Here is a 24,496-nt window from a genome sequence, read left to right on the forward strand (position 1 = left end):
GGCGTGGGGACATAGTGAAGGCAAAGAGAGTTTGAAATGAGTGCTTTTTACTGATTTAGGACTGGTGTTTTACTCTCAAACTTTCTGAATCCTGTTTTCGTGTGTCTCTTGTAAATGGCAGGCGTCCTGTTTTAGGTACACTTCTGTCTGTTCTTCCTGGTTTATTCACTTTTTTCATGAAGGAAGACATTCAGGCACTTCCATCCTCTGGGGAGAAAGCGGGACAGAACAAAGTTGACATCCTCACACACTTACCTTTCAGTGGAGGAGACAGGTGATACACTAATGAATATCTTATATGCTGTGTATATACATCTATACACTGAAGAAAATATAAAGCAGGGGAGTGGGCATCACCTATGATGGTGATACCTTTCTGTCCTCGAGGAACTGCGTCACTGATGTGGCCACAGTAAACCCACTGCATCCCTTCTTCTTGTTGGTGACGCACCATTACGCAAGACTAGACTATCCAGCCTCGTGATTATTCTGCCCCACTCTCTCTTGTATCCTGTTCTCTCTGCAGCCTACTCGCCCCCAGCCACGGGCTACTCACACAAACACGGATGTACCACCCACGTCAGGAGTTCAAACCTGTCTCTGTGTCCCATCAGAGTCTCCAACCTTGGGGCTCTTCCCAGCAAAATTCATAGCAAAAAAGGAGCTGAGTTCTGTGAACATCTGTTGTCCTTGCTTTTTGTTATACGATAATTAGTATATTCCCATGTTTTTTTTTTTTAAATTTGTGGTACCAATTGCATTTCATAGTCAGCATGTCCATATACAAGAAAATAACGGCCCTGAGGGTTCTTTGGGAGAAGACAGTGTGGTTAATGGAAAGAACACAGGCCCTGGAGGGAGAAAACCCACATCCATATCCCTGTTGTGATCACAACTGAGTGATCACTTATTTCCTCAGAAATGTAACATCCTCATCCATAAAATCAGGATAATAACAATACCCTTCCTAACTTTGCAAGTTTTGGGAAGATTAAATGAGATAACGAACATTTACGAAGTACTTTGATAGGACCCATACAGGACCCTATGTGTTAACTGTTGTTGCTGTTTTGAAAGATGGCCTGCTCCTTTGTCCTGATTTGTGGAGCCCCCTGGTGTATTTAATTACTAGAATGGAAATATTCCAACATGGTGCGACTGACCAACATCTTGCAAATGTTACGGAGCGCTCTCAGGTTTTTGCATGTTCATCCCTATTTCATTTCTCAGGAAAATTACATCATTTGGAGCGACCCAGATGGGGAACAGAATCTCATCTTCCCCCCCGCCCCCTCGCCGGACAATAATTTAGGACCTTTGGTGTTAATTTAAATTTATCATAGAATGTCATACAAGAAGAAACCTTCTAGATCTTATCTAGCCCAACTGCCTCACCTTACAAAGCAGCCTAACTCTGGACAGCCTTAACTGAAGTGGCCTGAGAGCGTAGAGTTAGGAAGTGTGCTGACGTTAAGCTGTCTCTGTTACGTCTATACTCACACCGTCCTGGGATGGAAGGCACGCGGGTACCCTGGCATTCTTCCTTGCACAGATCTGTGCCTTATCTCTTTGGATTATCTTCTTGGGAAGAACTCTAGATCACTATTTCCACAGCTTTAATTCTCCTTTCATAGGATATTTTCCCTACACAGCAAGACTATCTAAGGGTCAGGGATAATTATTTTAGTGAATTAAAAAGATGCTAAGTATATTATGGCCTACTCTGATTACTAGAGACTTCAAATATTTGATTGACTTTTCCATCAGTTCCCAAAACGTGCACAAAAACAGGGCTGAGATATGAAGAGAATTAATAATCAGGCTCTGTCTTTGACAGGCTTACAGTCCATGGGGGCAGGGGGTAAATGCTTAGATGTGTGATTGTAACATAATGCGACAGATGCTGTAACAGGTGGGAATGGAAGCTGTGGAAGCACAGAGAAGGGACTGTTTTCCGCTGAAAAATCAGAAAAGGCTGCTCCAAAGAAATGGCATTGGAGCTCTCGTTGAGGGTGGGTGGACTGCTCCAGTCAAACTCTGAGGGGCTATTTCTGAGGTGGGGGGATGGCAGGAAAGCTCACAACGTGCTCGGGAGGCGACAGGTGGCCTGGTGGCTGGAACACTGGGTGCGCGGTAAAGAATGGCAACAGATCAGATGGGGAGGAATTATGGGGCCAGGTGGTGAGGTGCTCCCTAGGCCATTCCAAAGAGGGTGATGAGGTTTATCCAATTGACAATGAGACCCTTCAAAGGTCTTTTCATTGGAATTATATGACCGGAACTGTTTGACAGCAGTAGAGAGAGGACTGGGTGGTGGTGAGGAAGAGAGAAGGTTCTGGAAAAAGAGTAAGTTTTGAAGCCATTTCAGGGCTCTGCTTCTGTCCAGATGACACCAGTACGAGCTCAGGCTCTACAGCCCCTACTGCCCGAGTTCAGTAATGCCTGCACCCCTCTCGCTGTGACCGTGGCTGCGTGCCTCATTTTTCCTCTCTGAAGTGGAGGGTAACAGTAGTACCTGTCTAATAGGGTGGTGGTCGTTAGGCTTAAGTGAACCCATCCCTGGCACTATGTGAGCATTTAAAGTGTTAGCTCTTTTCACCATTATGTGCAGCGATCCAGGAAGAGCTAGGGAGGCGCCGCCTAGGAGGTCAGGATGAGGGTCTCCACGTTTACCTGCAGTTTTAATTCCTGCTCACCCACCTGGAAGAGGTACAGTGACCACAACCCCCACGCGATGAGATCCGTTTGAATTCCAAGCAAACTCAGTGCTTAATCTCTGAAGAGTTTTGACGTGAATGGTCCAGAATAGATCTGATTATGTGAGTCATCTTTTCCCTGGGGACTTGGACAGGTACTCTGGAAGATGTGGTGACTCTTTCGGGCCACCGGAGTGTCATTTTGTACATCACTGATCTGGGCCACATAATGAGAAAAGCTGCTTCCCTCGAATTGGTTTGGAGCTCTCGCATTAATGGGGTAGCTGCTCAGGGACTAGAGCAGCGGCACAGATAACATGCTCAGCGGAACTGTCATGGTGTCAGATCGTTGGTACCGCCCCCAGAGCAGCAACCTGAGCTACAGCAGGTCAGGAACTTAGGAGATGAGATCTGGGCAGTTCATCCTTCAGCAAATACTGCACATTCCTGAGAGTTAATACCCAAGTTGCATGAGAAGAGACTCAGGTGGTACAACTCTGAAGATGCAGCAGGTGGCAAAGCTGTCATGCATACTCCAGGCCAGTGGTTCCCAAATGGGCAGTTTTGCCCCTCAGAGGACATTGGGCAATATCTGGTGATATTTTGGGTTGTCACCACTGGAGGAGATGCCACTAGCATCTAGTGAGTAGAGACCAGGTTTGCTGCTAAACAGCCTACGATGCACAAGACAAGCCCCCCCTACAAGGAAGGGTCCGGTCCAAAATGTCAGCCATGCCGAGGCTGAGAGACTCTGGCCTAGCCCGACATTTAACCAGAATGTGATATATACGTCATTGGTGGTACCCAAAGTGAGTTTAAGACGAGCTTTTTTAAGTTTTAATGGACACGTACTTATTTTAATGTAAGTTGTAAACACACACTTAACATAAAACCAGTGATTACAAAGATATTGTTGCTTAAGATGAGGCTAAATTAGTATTTGAGTTTTTTTTAAGTGTTGACTTAAAAATACGAAGTAAATAATAGCGTAAGTGGACATCAAATATGGCTAAGGAGTGTGGGATGATGCAGGTTAGAAGCCGTTGGTTTGGACGAGGAGTCAGAAAACTTTTTCTGTAAAATAACTGGGTAGTGAATATTTGAGGCTCTGCTGCAACCTCTCAACCATTTTGGTACAAAAGTCACCATGACAATAGGTAAACAGCTGAGTTCTTTTCCCATCCTGACTTTTCTAAACCCAGTGTCTGATGCATCCTTTAAACTCAGTGCCCCAGGTATGGCCTGACTGTGGCAGGAGAAGACACTCTAACTTACCCTGGTTAGTAAGATTTAAAATATTTATAAAGTCATGATACCCGTTTTGTACACATGTTGTGGACAAAGTGTGATGTGTTCCTCACTTTGCATGTGTACAGTTAGTGCGGTTTGTGTTTAACCAAAGTACACAATCTTACAAGTATCACAATTCAGTGTTTGGATACAGCATATTGAAATAGAGTGGGTTCAAATTCCAGCTCCTCCCTTTACTACCTACGCCCTCATGGGCCTATTACCCTCTCACAGCCTCCATTTCCTGCTTAATAAAACGAGGATAGTGACACCTCTCCTGCAGGGTTGTTATAACAATGTAATGAGATGTGGAAGTCTCCAGAACAGTGGGCAGCACATTCAGTAAATGTTTACTGTTTTCCTTTTCTGCCTTAGTTCTTCCACATATTTGATTCTGTTACTAAGCCATTAATAAAAGTGTCAGTCAAGTCAGGGGCACCTATACAATACACTGAATATACACTGAAAATACAATACACTGAAAATACTCCCTGAAAATTAAAGAATGATCTCTGCACTAATACCCTTTGAGTATGACTCGTCAACCACTTAAAATGCACCTAGATGTCAGTGATTCCAGCCCATCTTTGTTTCAGCAAAAACAATAAACAATAACTGAGTGTCCACTTAGTGTCAGCCATGGTGTCAGGCCCCTGCTACAGACATGAAGAAGATATGGTCCCTGCCCCTGGAGGCATCAACTGCTTGGTTGGGGAGAGGAAGCTAGTAAGCAAACAGATGTTCCCAATTTCCACAATTGTGGAATCTCCTGAGAACCTAGGCAAAGTGTTGCCCAAGACAAGTATTGAAAGATAAATAGAAATTAACCAGGTGAAGGTGAGATCCCTTCACATCCCAGGCCAAGAGTGTGCAGTGCATTGTTGCATGTGAACGAAGGGTGAGTTGTATGGGGACAGAGGCGTGGAGGGGTTGCAAGGCTGGGTGAATAATACAGGTCAGATTATGCGAGGCGTTGCATGGCAGGCTGTGTCTGAATTACTGCTTCCAGGCTAACGGTTCTCCCTCTAGCAGTGACACCTTTTATTTAGAGCAGGTCTTCTAAGTGACAACTCCATTCTAGAAAACCAGCGTTACTAAGACTGTTGGACTGGTGTCCCCCTTCCTGCCCATTACCACCAGCGGTGGAGGCCAGATGTAAGACGCGGCTACATTTCAGTTGATTTAGTTCTTTGCTGTGAATAATATAGCTTGTAATGTGGATTTTTTTGAATTTTCCATGTGTGTCACTCTTGAAGCACTGGTTTTGTAGCCGAGGCAGGCATTCAGGGTTCTAACAGATGAGATGGCTACATCTGAGTTTCCGAAAGTTGCTTTGACGACAGTCTGGAGGATAGACTGAAACGGAGAATGTTTGGAAACCACTTGAAGGGCCCTTTCTATAAATAACAAGTGAGGGGCTCCCTTGAGGCCATGCCAGTGGGACACACGTGCACCAGACCTACTAAAAAGATACCGTTGACCCAATTTCACCCAAGGAAACTGAGGCTCAGAAAAGTTAATAATCTGCCCAGTGTCATGAGAGAGTCAGTGACGGAACTTGGACTTGGAGCTATGTCTTGACTGCTCACACCGAGGCCCCATCAGAACCTTTCCGGCCTCCTTCCCAGCCAACTCTTCTATCCCCTTGTGTCTTTGCTTGCTACCCTGTGGTCCTCCAGAGCTACCAGATGTGTGGAATCATCTGGTATTTGTCTTCCTCCTTCTCAGCATTTTTCCTAACACAGAGTTGGCATATATTTATCAATAGAATATTTGTTAAGACCCTTTTGGTGGATTCACCCAGCTTGCTGGAAAACACTTTCTTCGTCCTTATGGAAACTGGACATTCTGTCACATGCTAGACTGGCCGGATCGGCCAGGCAAGGTCTTCAGCTGTTGCTGTGATGCCCCAACCAGGCAGTCGCTGGTCTCTATGACTGGTCCCTATTTTCCAAGGCGGGCAGTCTTATATGTAGGACCTGCCCCAGGGGCTGAGGGATCTGCCTTATAAGCCCCTTCTTCTCACGGTTTCACACTTCCCGTAGATCATTTTTTTCTTTTAATACATTTATTTATTTTTATTTTTTTTATTTTTGGCTGCGTTGGGTCTTCATTGCTGCACGTGGGCTTTCTCTAGTTGTGGCGAGCGGGGCTACTCTTCATTGCGGTGCGCGGGCTTCTCATTGAGGTGGCTTCTCGTTGCGGAGCACGGGCTCTAGGCACGCGGGCTTCAGTAGTTGTGGCACGTGGGCTTCAGTAGTTGTGGCTCGTGGGCTCTAGCGCGCAGGCTCAGTAGTTGTAGTGCATGGGCTTCGTTGCTTCGCGGCATGTGGGATCCTCCCGGACCAGGGCTTGAACCGTGGCTCCTGCATTGGCAGGCAGATTCTTAACCACTGTGCCACCAGGGAAGCCCCTCCTGGTAGATCTTTGAGAGAGGAGAAATCACAGTCTCCTCTTTATCATAGACTACTTGGGAAGCTGAGTTTCTTATCTTTCTTTGCATAGTATTTCTCCTTTCTCTGTCCTCTCGGGCAGGTTGGAGCTGTCACCTTAAGGAATTCTTGTGCTTTCTAGTTTCCAACTTTTATTTCCTCAAAAGACTTTTCCCACCAGACATGAACAGCTATTGGCTTCTTTTCATTCTTGCTCTTGTCGTATCCCCAGCGCCCTGCCTTCACTGGAGCCAATAATTAAACTAGAACTGGCAGGGAGGGGAGAGAGCAGGGGTGGGGCAAAACAGGGGCCATGGAGTTACAGTTTTGCTTCTTCCACACCAACTTCCCTTAATACCCAGTGTAGAAACCCAAGCGCGGTTGGAGCCCGGTGTCGTTGTCTGATGGAAGGGCCGCCTCGGGAGGTGGTGTAGTCCGTCACCTTTCAGCCAGCTCTTGGATTTGTCATGCGAGACCATCCATTCTGTACTCCACCTTCTTGTTCTCACTGCCATTCCTATTAAACTAGGTGGCAAATGGGCCCCCTAACCTGCTAATGTCTAATTAAGATGCTGCATTTTTATAAACATGTGATTGATTTAATCTTATTCAGTGGTTGAAGTTTTTTTTTTAAGTTGATTTAGTTCATTTCCTTGAACACCATAGCTCATGATGTGTCAACTAGATTTGCCATTTGTGTCACTAAAGACTTACGAGAAAAATACAAAGAGAAAAACAGCCCTTTGGAAACAATGGAAGGAAGAAAGTGAATTGAATTTAAATTAGACATAGCAATCAAGTGTAATGAGGGATTTCCCTGGTGGCGCAGGGGTTAAGAATCTGCCTGCCTGTGCTGGGGACTCGGGTTTGAGCCCTCATCTGGGAAGATCCCACATGCCACGGAGCAACTAAGCCCATGTGCCACAACTACTGAGCCTGCACTCTAGAGCCCATGCGCCACAACTACTGAGCCCGTGTGCCACAACTACTGAGCCCATGCGCCTAGAGCCCGTGCTCCACAACAAGAGAAGCCACTGCAGTGAGCAGCCCACGCACTGCAACGAAGAGTAGCCCCCGCTCACCGCCACTAGAGAAAGCCTGTGCACAGCAACAAAGCCCCAAACACAGCCAAAAATAAATAAATAATTTTAAAAAAAGAAATAAAAAGCTGAGATTTAGAAATTAGACACATTTTTAAAAAAATAAAATGTAAGGAAAGTTTTAAAGGAGACCTAGCATGCATTCACATGTCCTTAAGAGTTTTCTTTTAGATAAGATGTTCTAACGTAAAATTATTGCTAGACAGCATAGCCTCACATTCCGTTTCTTAACACGTCAAACACTGTTGGATGGTAAAATGCATTCAGTTTCCTATGTTTAGAAATTCCTTAAATGAAAGACATAAATTCCACTTGAAGTTCATCTGAAAAAAAAGTTATAAAATTTAACTGTGGGTTTCAGGCTCCATTATTCTTGCTGGACTTCATTCAGAGCCGGTCATAAAAAGGATTCTAACTTGCTGTAGGAACCTTGGATAGACTCTAATAAGAAAATAACTAATTTTCTTTATTTTTGATAATACACATTTCCTGATTTTCTTACAATGAAACTCATGTGGCTTTTATTAAGAAGCAGATCATTTTTAATTAAAAAATATTTTTTATCTGAGTTGGCTCAATTAAAGAGGTAAAACCAAAAATACGATCATCATTGCTGCTGGGAACACTGACCTGCTGAAAAACCAGACTGGCGTTGCCTGTGTCTGCTGAGGGTCTGACATGGTCCTTGGGAGAGAACTTGGTCTGAGTCGCCCTTGCCCATGTCCACCCCGATGTCATGCGTGGGTCTCCAGCCTGATGGTCCCACCTCTTCTGTTTCTCTGCATCTCCATCCGTGACATTTCAGTCAGCCCCTACCAGTCATGCTGTATAGCTTTGAAAGCTGGAGCTTCATGTATTGTCTCTTTCTTTCCTGGGTCTCTCACTTCACCATCAAATTAACCCTTTTACTCCTTTAAGACATGTGGGTTGCAAATGAACCTTCCTTTGACCATTGGGGTTGTTGCTCTTAACCAGAAATAAAAAGAGTCAAATTTATTTTTAAAATTTTTTATTTTTTAAATTGCAGTAAATACACAGGACATGAAATTCACCATCTTCCCCACTCTAAAGTATACAGTTCAGTGGCATTCTCGTACATTCGCATTACTGTGCTACCGTCACCACCGTCCATCCGCAGGGCAGTAGAATTCTCATTTCCTATTCTGTGCTGCTACCACCATCCAGTAACTCAGCTGCCCCTAAACAGTTAGCTGTTAGGTGAGAAATGAGACTTGAATTGCCCAGTAGACCTTTTGTCTCTTAGGACATAATGGCTAAGTTTTTAAAAGGTTCTGATGCATTTAATATGACACGTTAGACAGAATAAATGTGCTCTTTTCTCTTTAAACAGCTCTGAGCAGCGGGTACCCTGTTCTACTTCTTACCACAGCTCTGGTTTGCACTCGGGTGACAGTGTCACAAAAGCAGGACCTCTGGGCCTTCCGGAAATAAGACAAGTGCCAACTGTTGTGATTGAATGTGATGACAATAAAGAAAATGTGCCTCATGAATCAGACTACGAAGACTCTTCTTGCCTGTACACAAGAGAAGGGGAAGAGGATGAGGACGACGACAGCTCGCTGTATACCAGTGGGTGCATCTAAACTCTTCGCTGAGGGTGGGAGGGGCGTGGCTGGCGGGAAGAGCTGCCCACCTCTGTGGGTTCTAATCTGAGGTCCGAGGTTACTGTTTCTTCATTAGTAAGACGAAAGGGTAACTGTCCTCTGAACAGCCTCAGAGCTCTAAAAATGACAGCATCGTGCTACCATCTCTCGCCTCTTTTCGATGTCTCTTTTTTTCTTTGATGGCTTCCCTTGGGCTGCAACACCCCATCAATTAAAAAAAAAAAAAAAGCAAGGAGGGGAGGCACCTTAAAATTCAATTCCAGTCTACAAAATATATAAAAATTACTAACCATTGTATATGGAACCAATTCATTTTTAAGCATACCTCAACCACTGAACTTAAATTTCAGTGATCAACTTTTTAATGCGTGAACTTATATGATAGCAACCTTTTACCGACTGTGTGCCTGACGATATGCTAAGGTTTTATTCTCATCTACATCTGACAACACTCAGGGGCATAAACTACTGCCCCATTTTACAGGTGAGGGGAGAAAATGGAGAGGTAAGGGACTTGCCCAGAGACTCACGTCTACTAAGTGGCAGTGCTGAGAGTTGAAGCTGCCTGTGTCTCATTCCAAAACCCACGTTCTAAAAGCAGTGGCAAAAGAAGGAAGATAAGTACTTACTATATAAGGTCCAAAGGAGCCCCCCAGACTTGCTGCTTCCCGGTCTCTTCCTCTTGCCTCACAACTCACCAGGCCTCAGACAGCTCGCTAAACCTGAGTGATGGAAATAGTCCTGGTGTTGAGGAGAGAACCCTGGAGGGGCAGCCGAAGGCCCACATGGGCCGTGAGGGAAGGAGCTGTTGCCCAGCCTCTGCTCACTGTTTCCTGCCCGGAGAATGGAACGCTTTATACCAGGGTTTCTCAACCTTGGCACAAGTGACATCTTGGGCCAGATAATTCTTTGTCATGGCGGCTGCCCTGTGCACTGTAGGATGTTTGGTAGCATCCCTGGCCTCTACCCACTGGGTGCCGGTAGCACCCTCCCCAGCAAACTCGAGTTTGACAACCAAAAATGTCTCTAGACCTTGCCAAATGTCCCTGGTGGGGGCAGAACTCACTCCTGATTGAGAATCATGGATTTATTCCAGATGTGAGGAAATAAAAGGAAAAGCAGACCCAGAATATTGCCTGTTTCCATGAGCTTGCCCCCTCTCCCACCCCACACGGACCCCACTTTGCCCAACTTTACTTGCCTGTACCCTCCAGCCCCACTGTAGCTGATCTCTTTTGTTTCCTGTGATTCCCCCGCCTATCCTTCACCTCTGAGCGTCCACACACGCAGATGCCCACCGGCCTGCTGCCTGTTGGCCTCACTTACCCTGCACGTGGCGGCCGCGCCTCCTCCGCCCTTTGCATTCTGTTCTGCACTCCGCAGTCTGTCCTCCCCTCCTTTGTGATGTTGCCCACATTGGGGGGGGGGAGTTCCTGGGGAGCAGAGATCCAATCACAGGCTCTCCATGTGCCCCGCACGTGCCCAGCGTACCGCGAGGTAGAAGGGACATGCTGATTGCAGGAACGGTATGAAAGTCACATACTGCAGCTTTCCTCCTTTGACCGAGGTCTTGACCGCGCTCAGGTGTTGGGCTCTTATATCTGTCTCCCCGCCTCTCACCTTGTGGTCCACGGCTGTCCCTGGGGGGAGCCCGAGCAGGTTGGTGACAGCCTTATTACCTCATGTCTCCCTTCCTGCAGGCTCCCTGGCCATGAAGGTGTGCAGGAAGGACTCCTTAGCCATCAAACTCAGCAACAGGCCCTCCAAGCGAGAGCTGGAAGAAAAGAACATCCTTCCGAGGCAGACGGACGAGGAACGGCTGGAGCTGAGGCAGCAGATCGGCACCAAGCTCACCAGGTAGGACAGCGCAGCCCCCGGCTGCACGGATTTCCGTGCAAGAATTCAGTCTCCATCCTCAGATCTGTTTTGAGTGTCTCTGAAGAGCTCCCTGTAGAAAAAGTCCGTGGAAAATATTCCATTTCTTCTGCAGGATTGCTTTTATGGTCCCCTCTTTTTCACTCATCAAAGTCTTAGAAATTTCACTCGACTAAAGGTTCAAGCTGAGAGGAAGATTTCTAGGGAGAATAAGCACCTGTAGAACAATTCCCATCATCCAGTAGAATTGAGGACCTATATACCTAGGCACTGTGGTTTGCTTAAGCACAAAGCAATCGAATAAGTGGACTTTTCTACTAGACTGTGCAACTAGAAGACATCAGTGGTGGGTAAAGTTGCCTCATTACTGAGCTGGGACTCTTCTTGAGTGATTGCCCCTATGAGTGGGTATTACAGACACAGGCAAAGCAGTATGTCATATTAATACGTTAAACACTTACGTGTGTGTTCATAACCTAGTGCATCTTTATGTGGTGTTAGCTAACATCTGTGACACACTTATTAGCCAGGCATTCTTCTAAACATTTTATGTGCGTTCGTTCATTTAATCTTTGAGTTTCCCTATGAAATGGACATTTCTATGCCCATTTCACAGATGAGAACACGAGAGAGAACTTGAGTTACCTGCGTAACGTCAGACAGAATGGCTGTGGAGAGCTCCCTCTTGGCCATATATGATGCTGCCTCTGTAATGATAGTCACCAGGTGAACCTTCACTTTGGCCCAGGCACCGTGCTCGCTGTTTGGATGCAGTGTGTAGAGGTCTCCCAGGGTTTCCTCCTGACTTTCCCACTTACTGCCCCATAGCCTCGTGTAAGTCACTTATTCTCTTCCCCTGTGTTTTCTGCCTTTATAAGATGGGGAGTTGTAAGAATTAAACAATATAAGTAAAGCACTTAAAACAGTCTCTCTAACTTCCTCTAGGGAGCCTGTCCCATGGTGGAAGAGCCTGACTTTAAACACTGTTCCTTCTGTTGAAGTGAAATCTCTGTCCATGCATTTCCCACCCATTGGTCATATTCTTTTCTTTCTGCAGCTACCTCACTCCTCTTAACACACATGCTTTCGGGCACTTGGAGGCAACGGTACTGGCTCCCCAAGTCTCCTTTCCTACACTGCATATAGCCGCATTCTCTCTCTGGGGTTCAGTGGATTGGGTGGATATAGTTCTAGGCTGCTTCCTGAACCAGCTTGTTCAATTTTACACCTGATACAAATAGGGCTCTCCATTGGGGGACTAGAAATAAGAGAAGAAGCAGATCCTTGACCCCAGCCCCTCTTCCCAAAAGTTCATTTCCATTATCCTTTGACTAGGACAAAGGAGCATGGGTATCCTTTATTCTAGTTCTTTCCCTCACTTCCATTTTCCCAGCTTTGTGACAGTATAAGCAGAGCCCCAGGATTGTGGGGAAAATTGAAAACTTCTCTGCAGATGTATGTGAGATGCCAACACATCTAGCTGCCCAAGGTGGCATCTTCTGTGGAGAGAGAGACAAAGGTGGGAGATATGGAAAGCAGATGTGTGCAGCCGGCCACTCTGCTTGTCCACCACAGAGCACCATCCACCTGGAGGAAACTGACAAAGCGAAAAAGGCCATTGTCCCAGAACACGCTCCTAAAAAGACACAGCCCAGCTTCTCATGCCTGAATCCATACCAGCATCCCACCACGATTAGCACGTGGCTATGGCAGTGACACAACCAGAGGTGGGAAGAGACACAGGCCACCATGCACTGCAGGAAGGTCTCTGCATTTGAGGATTTATCCTTGGAAATCATCCCTTTCCCAACCTTTCCTCTTCTGGATTCATAAAATCCACTGAGCGTTCACCATAGTGATGTCTATTCCCAGCCCTCGTTCACCCTGGTCAGTAGAAGAAGACACACTGACCAGGGAGAGAACGATGGAGGTAGAGAGAACAGCATTGGGCATATTCCAAGTGTTGAGCTCTGACTCCATTTCTTCTTTGTTCACTCTTTCAACTAGGGAGTTTATTTCCTTCTGGTCTAACCCTTGGCATCTCAGCCAGATTACAGGAACTGGGCATCAGGAAAGGACATCAGGAGTGTTGAGCAAGTCAACAAAGTTGTACAGAGTTCAGCAAATCTGGTGGGGAGGCCTAATCCACGTCTCAAGGTCTTCTTTAGAAAGGAATTTTAAGGACGATTCGCTTTTGAATGAGAACCCAGCTTGGTGCTTCCAGCCACTCATTTATCCTGAAGCCAGGGGAGAACGAAGGAGAAATCTGAGAACCGGAAGGTGACCATGGTAGAGAGAGAACTAATCTGAGGCCCAGGGCCTTGGCTTCTAGCTCTGGTTCTGAGGGTTTCCTAAGCAGATGTTTGCTCACTCTGGGTCTGCATTTCCTAATCTGAGGGGATTAGGTCATCTGATCACTTTGTGCAAACCGTGAACTTCATTATCATCAAAAGTAACTAAAAGTCTGCAGGAATCCGTTGTAGAGTTTGCATCTCCGAAGCTACAAGGCTGCGGCTTTCTTTGGCTGTTATGTGAGGTAGTGAGATGTACTGGAAATATCAAGCTCTTCGAAAAGCCTACGGCCAGGCCTGCGGTCCTCGCGCAGTGAGCAAGATAGAAAACATAATTTTAGTCTGACAGTTTTAATAGCATAAAAGAATAATGTAGCACTCCAAGGATAATCCCAAACTGGGGGAAGGGAGCAGAAACATCAAGTAAAATGATGTCAAGTGTTAAGGGAGAGTTTCTACCTAAGAATTCCAAAATATCGTTCTTCCAAAAACGTTTTCTCATTGATGCTATTGGGCAGACTCTCCTAAACCTCGGTCGTCAAGTCATCTGGGTGCTTTGATGGTAAATAACTGTTTCAACCAACCGCCATTTGAGAAGTGAGGGCTGCCCTTGAGACATGAACGTTGTCAGCTGGGTGTGCGTTTCTCTGCTCCTCGTGTATTACAGACTCAGGCCGGTTGCAGAGAACCAAGGGGTCAACACGTCCGTCCGCTGGGGTGTCCGAGGGATGAAATAGTAGAACTTCGACTTAAATTTATTTTATGTCATTCTTTTTAAGTCGATTGTGTCTGTGTTATAATGCACATATATATCAATGCAGTAGTATCAGTACTTGTATATAACTTATAAATAAAGAAATGGCATGTGTGGGGATACGTGCTTAAAAAATTAAATTGATGGAGTTCTCAAGAAGCTTCGAGCCCACAGGTCTGAGGGTCCCTTCTTAGGGCTGCGTGAGCAGGTCCTTTCCTCTCCAAGGACCTCTCTAGTCAGTGGAAAGGTAGAGACCTCAGGGCCATCCCTCACCCCTGCAAAGCCCCCAAATTCAGGATGCTGCTGCTTTCTCTCTGAGTCTCTTCTCTGGGCCCTTCAACCTGAACCCTAGGAGGTGGTCAGCCTGTGTGATCTTAGCTCTCCAGTCCACTTTCAGCTCCCTTCATTTACCAAGCTTTTTACTCCCCTAAGATTAATATTCATCCCACATGACTCCATGTTATTTATTTGAAATACATCTTACTACCCCCTCCTCCCCCCCAAAAAAAAATCATTATTTAAAAAATTAGACATGGAGACATACTTCTCAGTGTTCATAGTGAGGATGACCTCTTTCTTGATCAGTCAGGGGACAGCTGATATGGCCTAAGCCACTTACTTTCCAGCTTGGGGCATTGATTGAAGAAATGACCCCCCACACACAACTAAAGGATGGCGCTCAAGACCATTGGGAATGGAGTTTTGAGGGACTAAATAGAAGTCTGATGCCTAAAGGAGTTGTCCTTTTGCTTCTGAAACATCCTTTAGAAAGTGAATCATCCTGTAAGTCACTAAGACTACTTATTTTTTTAAAAAGGAGCTAAGACCCTGAAACGTGATCTGTTCTTGGTTACTCAACAGCCAGTGCGCCTAAGCCTTCTCTTGGGAACAGCCAGCCTTTCAGACCCAGCTGTCCAGTCCTCTCCAACTGAGGCCCCTCCCTCAGTCCCCTCCAATACCTTCTGTAAGGTTTGGATCAGACAGGGGGAGAGAAAGCCTGGGAAGGACAATAGAATGGGAGGTGCCTTGCAGTATACGTAAGAGTATATTAATCTAAATTAAGCTCAGGAATAAATAAGGATTCGGGCAATTTGCCTCCGTGACATACTTGTTCCCCTAAAATATCTCTTCACCCTTAAGATATCCATGTCCCACTCGGGTGAACTGTCATCATCTTTTTTTTTCCTTTTTTTAAACTTTATTTCTATTATTTTATTTTTTATACAGCAGGTTGTCATCATCTTTTTTGCAGTCATGGTTGACCACGATGTTTTCAGCCTCCCTCTGAGCTGGAGCAGGCATAGCCCTGCCTTAAAATGGGAAGCATCCCTACGGGGAAACTCTTTGGAAACCGTGCTGGGTTTTGGAAAGGATGTTTCTCCTGTGATGTCCTTTTCCTAGGCCAGACATAGCTGGTGGTTCAGGCCACTCACCTATGATTCTTGCCAACAATCAAAGGAGATGCTGACTTAATTTCAGCTGCTGGGAGTATTCATTTTCTAGGGCTACCATAACTGAGTACCACAAACTGAGTGGCTTCCACAACAAAACTGTATGGTCTCACAGTTCTGGAGCCTGGAAGTCTGAAATCAAGGTGTCGGCAGGGTTGGTTCCTTCTAAGGGCAGTGAGGGAGAATCTGTTCCAGGCCCCTCCCCTGGCTTCTGGTGGTTCACTGACAGTCTTTGGCCTTCCTGGTCTCTGCTTTCATCTTCTCCCAGCGTGTGTATCTCTGTGTCCAAATTTCCCCTTTTTATAAGGAAAGCAGTCATCTTAGATTAAGGTCCAACCCTCATCCTCTTGTTTTAACTTGATGACCTCTGTAAAGACCCTATCTCCAAATAAGGTCACACTCTGAGATGCTGGGGGTTAGGACTTCGACATTTGTATTTTGGGGGGATACAATTCAGCCCATACCATTTGGGGAAGCATAAAGTGGGTCTACCTAGAAAAGGAGCCACAAACTCAAATGCACACCTGGGGCCAGGCAGGTATTGAACATAAGGGAAGCAGGCAGTTCTAAGATTGTTAACAGGGAGTGCTGGGAACTGGGGTGAGATGGAAAGTCCATCCTTTATCAAAAGGGGTCACCACTCTTCAGCTTCAGTCCCCTCTTGTTTTGGAGAAATGAAAGACCAGTTTGTCAGATCTTATTTTAAAAAAAATCTGGATTTTTTTAAAATGAAAATTCCGAATTTTTTAAACATTGGACAGACCAAGCAGAATATAATTATGGGTTACGTTTAGCCCCGGGATCATGTCTCAGCCTGTGCCCCCTGGATATAATCTCTGACCTAGAAACCATAGGTTTTCCTATCTACCGTATAGTCCTAAATTCTATGGGCGTGCACTGTGCACTTTGATGACATGAGATAGAACTCTTCCGTGTGTGATAAATGTCAATGTGAGCATGTGCATGTGTCTCTCTGTAGCAGTTGGGAATTCACATCTTCTAGGGTCCAAGTTAATTTGAATGTGGTTATGTGGATTAATCACTAAAGCAATATATACTCTATTCCTAGAAAGAACTTTGACCCAGCTTTCAGGGGTTTAGTCAGTTGGTTTTCAGAGTGTTTGTGACTATGGAAAAACACATTAAGTTGAATGAAGAAGTTGGTTGAAATAGCTGTCACTGCTTTCTTTTCCTTAATGCGTGTTGAGTCTGGGAATCAGAAGGGTTTAAGGTTAAAGCACTGGTAATTGTTGATAGTTGGAATCTATACATACAGCATGAGACCCACACCAAGCATCATAGGGCAGATGAGATGTAGGACCCGCCTTTGAAAATTACCAATATTCTCCCTCTTCTTTCCTCCTTGGTATTTATGATGGCCGCCTCTTAAATAGCTGTTGTCTTTGCGGTGGCAGGGGGGTGGGGAATGAGATAGGGGAGGTGGAAAAGTGGAAAATTGATGACCTGATCATCCCCATGAAACCTAATGTGTTATTCTCTCTTATTCAGAATTTAATATGCTAGAAAGAAAGAGTATTCTAAACCTGTATTTTATGCTCCTAAGTAGTTCACACTATAGGCAGAATATAAAATAATATGGGGCTTCCCTGGTGGTGCAGTGGTTGAGAGTCCGCCTGCCGATGCAGGGGACGCGGGTTCGTGCCCCGGTCCGGGAAGATCCCACATGCCGCGGAGCGGCTGGGCCCGTGAGCCACGGCCGCTGAGCCTGCGCGTCCGGAGCCTGTGCTCCGCAATGGGAGAGACTACAACAGTGAGAGGCCCGCGTACTGCAAAAATAAAAATAAAAAAAATAATAATATGTACAGAGGATTATGTGCTGCTTTAAATCATAATACAGTGTTCAAGGGAGAAACTTGAAATCCATTTTTCATGCTTATAGCACAGGCAATAAAATGCAGTAGTCCTGACTTCTGACTGTAGCTTGCATACTGTTGGTGGTTTGGGAAAATCAGTGTTATGAGTCTCGATACACCGAAGCCTAGTTCCAAGGTGGCAAATAGTATCTCCCCCCAAATCTAAGGGCTGATGGCTAAGTGTGAGCTGGTACCTTCCCAGGCTAGGTAATTTCTTCTGCTGCAAAAGCACTTTCTAAAAAACGGAATAACAATCAAAGGCTCTATGAATTCAGTTCAACTTTGGCTGACTGAGGGTGCCCTGGACGTGTGTCCCTGTGAATCACTTGAGAGAAAGAAGGGAGGAAAATAGACCTGAGTGAAGTTTAGGAGGAGCTTCCTTGTCCGCCTGGCTTTTGCAGCCTTGCAGCAGCATCTGCACCCTCCTCACCTTTGACTGTGATGAAGGATGGAGTGGAGAGGGGACCAGAGAGGAGAGCAGAGAGGGAAGAGGGCACTTGTGGGCTTCCCTGGTGGCGCAGTGGTTGAGTGTCCGCCTGCCGATGCAGGGGACACGGGTTCGTGCCCCGGTCCGAGAAGATCCCACATGCCGTGGAGCGGCTGGGCCCGTGAGCCATGGCCGCTGAGCCTGCGCGTCTGGAGCCTGTGCTCCGCAACGGGAGAGGCCACAACAGTGAGAGGCTCGTGTACCGCCAAAAAAAAAAAAAAAAGAGGGCACTTGTGTCCGCTCATCTTCACATCCGCAAAGCCTGGGAGGGAATGGCTCAGGTCAGTGGGCTTTTTCTGTGGATTCTGAACCCTCCCATAAAGAAAACTGAAATTAAGTAGCAGTCACCAAGCTGAACTGAGTGATCAGAACAAGCTAAATCGGGTGAAATAGGACGAGAATGGAGTTATTGAATCCTGCAGCATTTGCATAACTGACATGTGGAATCTTCGAGCAGCTCAGTGGCTTTCAGATCATTTGACATCTCCCATTAACTCACTGGGCAAAATAGAAAATCCTCTCTTAAAAGCCCTCCAGAAAGGCTGACATCTTCTAAAAGGTGCTGAGTTGAGTGGAGGCTACAGTGTGACCTGACTGATAGAAAGTTAAGGGCAGCTACACATCTGTTTCTGTTTGTTTGTCTGTTATTACTGATTGCCATTCTTTTTTTTTTTTTTTGAATTTTATTTATTTATTTTTTATACAGCAGGTTCTTATTAGTTATCTGTTTTCTACATATTAGTGTATACATGTCAATCCCAGTCTCCCAATTCATCCCACCACCACTACCACCCCCTTCCCCCCCACTTGGTGTCCATACGTTTGTTCTCTACATCTGTGTCTCTATTTCTGCCCTGCAAACTGGTTCATCTGTACCATTTTTCTAGGTTCCACATATATGCATTAATATACGATATTTGTTTTTCTCTTTCTGACTTACTTCACTCTGTATGACAGTCTCTAGGTCCATCCACTTCTCTACAAATGACCCAATTTCGTTCCTTTTTATGGCTGAGTAATATTCCATTGTATATATGCACCACATCTTCTTTATCCATTCATCTGTCGATGGGCATTTAGGTTGCTTCCATGACCTGCCTATTGTAAATAGTGCTGCAGTGAACTCGGGTGCATGTGTCTTTTTGAATTATGGTTTTCTCTGGGTATATGCCCAGTAATGGGATTGCTGGGTCGTATGGTGATTCTGTTTTTAGTTTTTTAAGGAACCTGCATACTGTTCTCCATAGTGACTGTATCAATTTGCATTCCCACCAACAGTGCAAGAGGGTTCCCTTTTCTCCACACCCTCTCCAGCATTTTGTTGTTTGTAGATTTTCTGATGATGCCCATTCTAACTGGTGTGAGGTGATACCTCATTGTAGTTTTGATTTGCATTTCTCTAATAATTAGTGATGTTGAGCATCCTTTCATGTGTTTTTTGGCCATCTGTATGTCTTCTTTGGAGAAATGTCTATTTAGGTCTTCTGCCCATTTTTTGATTGGGTTGTTTGTTTTTTTAATGTTGAGCTGCATGAGCTGTTTATATATTTTGGAGATTAATCCTTTGTCCATTGATTCGTTTGCAAAGACTTTCTCCCGTTCGGAGGTAGAATGAGATGCTAATTAATTTGTTTGTGGTCATCATTTCACAATATAGACATTTATGAAAACACCACATCGTACACCTTAAATATATACAATTTTCATTTGGCAAAAACAACAATAAATAAAAGGCTTTTCACATTGGCTGAAGGAAGAAGGTAGCCAGTTGGTGGTTGCTGTGCACAGTCATGGTTCATCTGAAGGGAGCAGATCATGTGGAAAGTTTGTGAGGGCCTGTGCTGGGGCCGACATCACTACATGCCCATGAGCTGTGTCAGTGAATGGACTGCTCCTGAGGGCCAGGAGATCAAAATAATCTCCATTAGAGAAAAATGAGGCCCAAAATAAATACTGCTCATGTTTAAAGAAAAAACTAGCTTAAGTACAACTGGGAGATCTCAGAAAGGAACAGTGTACCTTGAGCTGAATAAGTTTGTTTTCTGTGGGTTTAAGGTTAACTTTTCAGGGAAACAAGTTACTAAGGGAGACCATGGAACCTCGACAAATTGATTCTGTTGGAATTCTTTTAGAATTGATGGTGCCCAACACTGTATGAGGTATCATTTAAAAGGTAGCTGGAGGGAGCTCCCTGGCGGTCCAGTGGTTAGGGCTCAGTGCTTCCATTGCAGGGGACATGGGTTCGATCCCTGGTTGGGGAACGCAGATCCCACAAGCCCTGCAATGTGACCAGAAAAAAAAAAAAAAAGGTAGCTGGATAATCCTCCTTCAAAGAGATTAGTCAAGGTTACCCATCGTTCTCTGTTTTAGCCTGGGAAAGAGATACTGATGGCAGGTTCTGTGGGGAAAGTGGGGGTCCTTCTGGGCCACATCCTTTTATTGGTGGGAATGTATTTTAGACTATTTCTCTTTCCATTTTTTTTTCCTTTCAATGTTCCTGGGAGAATGCGGATGGGACAGGGCTCTGGATAACTTAATCACTGAATAATCTAAACATTTATGTGTTAATAGGAACAACTTCAACTTGAGTTGTCAGACCATTTTTCTTGTAACATATTTTTTTTCTTTCCTACAATCTTTTGATCCCTCTATAAACTAAAACAGTCATAAGGATGTGTCATTGCTATCAAACTTTTATTCATGAAAGGAGCTCTCAAAGCCATTTGTGAATCTGCTGGGAGGCAATGAATAAACAGTGAGTTAAATCATCTTACGAAGCACCAGACTTTGGTTGAAAGATGCTTCTGTCACCTGGAATAGTACTTCAGAATCTGGTCTAGTGCTTTCAGATTAGCTTATTTGGAGGTTTTTTTTCCCACAGTGAGCTTTGTACCTATATCACAAGGAGTCTATTTGTGAGTTTCTTTACCTCCTTCACAATTGCATCTCCTGAATGACTGCCTCTAGCACCCTTAATTTTACAGTTAAAGAAACTGAGGCCAAAAGAAATTAAGCTGCTAGCCAAGTTCATACAGTTATCTGGCTACACTGGGATCTGAAACCAAGACCTCTGACCCCAGCCAGTGCTAAAAATTAATATCCCCCAGAAAGGGGAGAGATGTATTCCCTTCTCACTGGAAGAAACAGGCCAGTTATTTGTTAGAAAGTATGACAAGTCATAGATCTCAGTTGATTTTCTCAATTCATGTCTGAAAGAGAGAGAAATGACTCAAAGGTTTTGAATTAAATCTTTAAGAAACATTTTCAGAAGTTAAAAAGCCCATGAATAAGGAATCTGTGAATCCTCTCATAGGTAGTTTCTTTCCTGGGCACTGTTTCCTCCTCAATCCCACATAGCTAAAAGAACATTTAAATGAAGTGCCCAAGTGAGAGACATTTCCCCATCTTAATAGTTAATCACAGCTGAGAAAATCTCGTTAATAATTTTTGAAGACTGATCAGGTACTTTTGAAGATTCTGTATCTGATGCCTTAGTTTGGAGTTGGCCTGTTCTAGTGATTCTGTCATTCAGATGATAAGTGAAGCTCTAATCCGTTATACTTAGGAAGATTTCTTTGTTCTTTGTTTCAACGGTGAAGTTGGCATTTCTCGTCTCCAGGATAATTTCCATGGTATGTAGAGTACTTTCTCCCTCATCCACCAACTTTGGCTGCAGGTTTGATTGAAGGTGATTTTTCGACAGCTCTCCTTAGACCTTGCACACAGTCCTGAATATTTAAATAGCAGAACTGGATTACAGCTGAGACATTTGCACAACAGTTGTTTTTCATAGGTCTCCTCACATCTTTGTTGACTGGCAAAAAAAAACCTAACTCTCATGCAAAATGCTAATAAGAGTAATTCATTTTATTTATCTTCATTATATTCATTTCACTCTTCTTGGTTTAGAATGCAAAGATTTTTAGAATAGCCTTGAAAATTGCATATATGCTAACTAAACAGTGATTTTTTTGACAGAATATAAGCAAGGGAAGTCATCCAAAGATACAAACCCTGGAAAATCGCTTTTCCCTCTGATTCCGAAGGCAGTTCCTTTGAAATATAAGTGAATACGCTTCTATTTTAGGAAGTGTGATCATGAAAATTTTATGTTCTGTGCCCAATGAACCACTAAAACAATAGTTCTTCAAAACGGGCAGCCTTATTAGTGCCTTGGGAAAAAACAGCAGGCAGACAGATAAATACTGGGTACTGACAGGTGATCAGTGTGTTGAGAAGAGCTTTACCTACGGTCAGTCCAAGCCTCCTTTGGACTCTTATGATTTTCCTCGTGTTGCTCGTCTGCGTATTGTAACTTATCAAGCTCCCCCTTGAAAGATGCTGAGAGAGGTCATTACCTCTTCCTGTGAGTTAAAATGAGAGCTGCCCTCCCCAAATTTGATTGAACCAATGAGTCTGCCACCTGCACATTCCACCCCAAGCTGCCCAGGCAGTGTCCCATCCACGGGAAGCCTTCAGCTCACCCTCCCTGAGTGACCTGGTACTTCCTTTAGATTCGCGGAAGCTGAGTGAGGCTGAGCAGGTACCTTCTGCCTGGAGCCTGCTGTGTCTGCGCAGCACATCCTCGGAGCATTTCTCCATCTCATTTCTCTCGCGCGTTACCCTCTCTCCTCACAGTCTTTAACCACATGTAGCCATTTGGGGCCACAGCCTATGAAATCTGATTCTCACCCCACAGTCAACAGCAGCACCTGGGTAATACTCAGGCGTTTCCCACGAAGGAGCTGTAAATTCATACAACTTTGTCCAGGCAGAAATAAAATAAGCTTATTCATTAAAAAAAAAAAAGCCTATATATAATGTCAGGTTTAGCCTACCTAAGAAAGTAGCTTAAATTTGTCCTGCATTTACATTGTGTGTTACATGGTATGTTTCCTAATTGATTAATAATAGAATGCTGATGTATGTATGCATGCGCGCGCACACACACACACACACACACACACACACACGAGAGAAAAGGATATGGCCTACTGTCCACCACGCTGGGAGCTAAGGATCCTATGTTAGACATGTGCTACGAATTCATGGTCTCTTTTTGGGAACATCCTTGAGGGGATACAGTCTCTTCTTACAAGCTACCTGTCTCCCAATCCATTGTACAGATAAGGCCAAGAAATTAGTAAACGCGTTTATATTTGTTTCCTGTATAGTCAAGGTAAAGTCGGTTGAAGCAGCCGTATCACGCTCCATTTTTACATTCTTTTTCTTCTTTGCCTTTCCCATATTATAGATCCTTTCCCAGACAAATAGACCCATTCCATTATTAGAACTCCATTTTTCCTGATTCTTTTAGAATTAACAAACAGATTTTCAAAAAATGCAAAAGTGCAAATCCAAACTGGTTAGACATTCCTAAAATCCACCATGCTGCTGGGGGAAAAAGATGTATGTGTGTGTGTGTATATATACACACATACATACATATATATGTGTATATATGTACGTATATATGATGTCTGTTACATACATATATATGTGTATATATATACGTATATATGATGTCTGTTACATACATATATATGTGTATATATATACGTATATATGATGTCTGTTACATACATATATATGTGTATATATATACGTATATATGATGTCTGTTACATCATATATATGTATTTTATGGAATTTTATCATGGTTAAGCACTTCTACTTTAATGAGGATACCTATATTCTTTACCACTCTTTTGTTCTACAGGACTAATGGTTTTAAAATGAAGCTTTATGTTAAAATTGTGGCGTCACAGATGAGGAAACAGTATGGAAATGAGACTTCTAACAAAGGAGAATTATAGAAAACCTTGCAAAGTCAGATGATCAAAATTCCCTCTACTGGAGCCTCTGGGACTCTTTGGGGGTTTTTTGTGTTTTCATCTCCAGGTTTCTAAACAGCGTGAAATCTCATCTGAGCTGGAGTTGTGATTTGTTCCAGAAATAGGAGCTCAGAAGAGGCCCTGAGAGGCAGCTGTAGGCAAATAGCTGTAGTCCTGTTGAATGAAGAGGAGAGAAGGGGCTGGGGATGCTTGACGGCTGTCTCCCAGCCTCTGTCTCACATAAGACCCTTCAGCCTCTCCTTGGGAGGTGCTGATGGCCCCAAGATGACAGATTGGCCTTTGGGGGGAACAGGAAAAGAGCGTGAGCTGCACAGACCCTGTAGGTCCTGGCGTCGCCCAGGTGTCATAGTCAGAGCAGGCACAAGAGGAGGCATCAGGGGACCTACTTCCAACTCTCCATCCCTTGCCTTGCTTTGGAAAGTAGTCAAGCGTTTTATACATTGTTTATTGACGCCCAACAAAGCAAGGCATTGGGGAAATCTGGAACCACAGTATTTTGTGGATGAATGAGTGGATGAATAAGTATATATTCTTATGACATTTCTGTATTGTCTAGACTGCACAAGTCATCCTAACCATGATACTGTCCAGGACAGTCACTCAACAGTGAACCCCGGAGTTTCCTCTTTTCATTTGAATCACTTTTTGTCCTTGTTCCAGAGATCTGTTCATCAGAAGCAATATTCTTTAAAGAAGTAAGGACAAGAAGTACAGGGGTACCTGGGGGAAGGCTCAAGTTAAGAAAGGAATATCCAGGTGCCGGTGC

General features: G+C 44.4%; 1 protein-coding gene across 4 annotated transcripts in view; it reads left to right on the forward strand.

Annotated features, from left to right (window-relative positions):
• PHACTR1 (phosphatase and actin regulator 1) overlaps positions 1-24,496 on the forward strand; it is a gene marked incomplete at its 5' end in the record, with an annotated part of 541,508 nt that overhangs the window by 489,197 nt on the left and 27,815 nt on the right. For all 4 annotated transcript variants that reach the window (XM_082662612.1, XM_082662614.1, XM_082662613.1 and 1 more), the window contains 2 exons: positions 8,870-9,108; positions 10,844-11,000. In XM_082662612.1, the coding sequence (XP_082518738.1) occupies positions 8,870-9,108; positions 10,844-11,000 (396 nt within the window). The remainder of the gene's footprint in view (positions 1-8,869; positions 9,109-10,843; positions 11,001-24,496) is intronic.

This window comes from Grampus griseus (assembly GCF_964374135.1).
Source record: "Grampus griseus genome assembly, chromosome: 10".
NCBI lineage: Eukaryota > Metazoa > Chordata > Mammalia > Artiodactyla > Delphinidae > Grampus > Grampus griseus.